Below are 884 nucleotides of genomic sequence, written 5' to 3'. Positions count from 1 at the left end.
CTCCTACCTCAAAAAAGTTAGTGACCCAAGGGACCATGGGGTCTGTGCTCTCCACAGTGAACAGAACATTTTTTGTGGGGATGACGGACCCCTCGGGCACAGCACACACTCGGAGAGGTAATTTCCCACCATGGCGCTGGAGAGGATGTGAAGTTTCTTAGTAATGCTCGTCAGACTGAAATTGCTAAAGGTCTACATTAACTTGTAATGAAAGGATGCTGATGTGGTACTTTAGTTAACCCTCTGACTTTAGTGTCATTACTTCAGCAGTCTCTTTCTCACTGCCTGATGTTGGTAGCATGCTAGACAATGGCTTAGCCTGGACCTACTACCTTGAGCTGATCCAAAAGTTCGGAAGTTTTGTAGGCCAAGGTAGACTTATTTACTATATATGATATTTGAGTCTCAGTAATTTAGAATCCATTATTTATGAATCCTGAAGTTATAATACCTTGCATTCAAAAGAAAGAAAAAGAGAGTGAGAGAGAAACAACTATTATGACTGTCTGTATACAAAAATCATAGCAAGGGAAATAACATATATTCTTACAAAATTCCATATAATCTACCAACAGCCTCACAAACTGTTGTTATCCTCTATATTACCAGTTTCTCCCTAGGCTAGGGCCCAAAGTCCACAATCTCTTGGGTAAACAAAGATTGTCGGTAATTTGTATGTACACCACTAACCATAAATTCATATCCTGATCAATTTTCCCTTCATAGGTCATGGTTGGGCAGCAGAGTGGGCCACATGATTGACAAGCAGGATCCATTAATCAATATCAAATTTCCCTAACCTCAAAATAATAAACATTAAAGATGATAACACCTAAAGAACAACTAATGGTGATTAACAAGACCAATGCTTAAGATGGAATTTG

The 884-nt window shown here is 39.0% G+C and overlaps 1 protein-coding gene across 2 annotated transcripts in view; it reads right to left on the bottom strand.

Annotated features, from left to right (window-relative positions):
- Nucleotides 1-884, bottom strand: part of LOC119593700 (nicotinamide phosphoribosyltransferase-like) — a gene marked incomplete at its 3' end in the record, with an annotated part of 46,779 nt that overhangs the window by 8,736 nt on the left and 37,159 nt on the right. For both annotated transcript variants that reach the window (XM_037942661.1, XM_037942659.1), the window contains 1 exon segment: nt 8-136. In XM_037942661.1, coding sequence (XP_037798589.1) covers nt 8-136 — 129 coding nt within the window.

This window comes from Penaeus monodon, chromosome 32, assembly GCF_015228065.2.
Source record: "Penaeus monodon isolate SGIC_2016 chromosome 32, NSTDA_Pmon_1, whole genome shotgun sequence".
Taxonomy (NCBI): Eukaryota; Metazoa; Arthropoda; class Malacostraca; order Decapoda; family Penaeidae; genus Penaeus; species Penaeus monodon.
The sequence above is the reverse complement of the archived record's forward strand: the minus strand, read 5'-3'. Positions and strand labels throughout refer to the sequence as shown.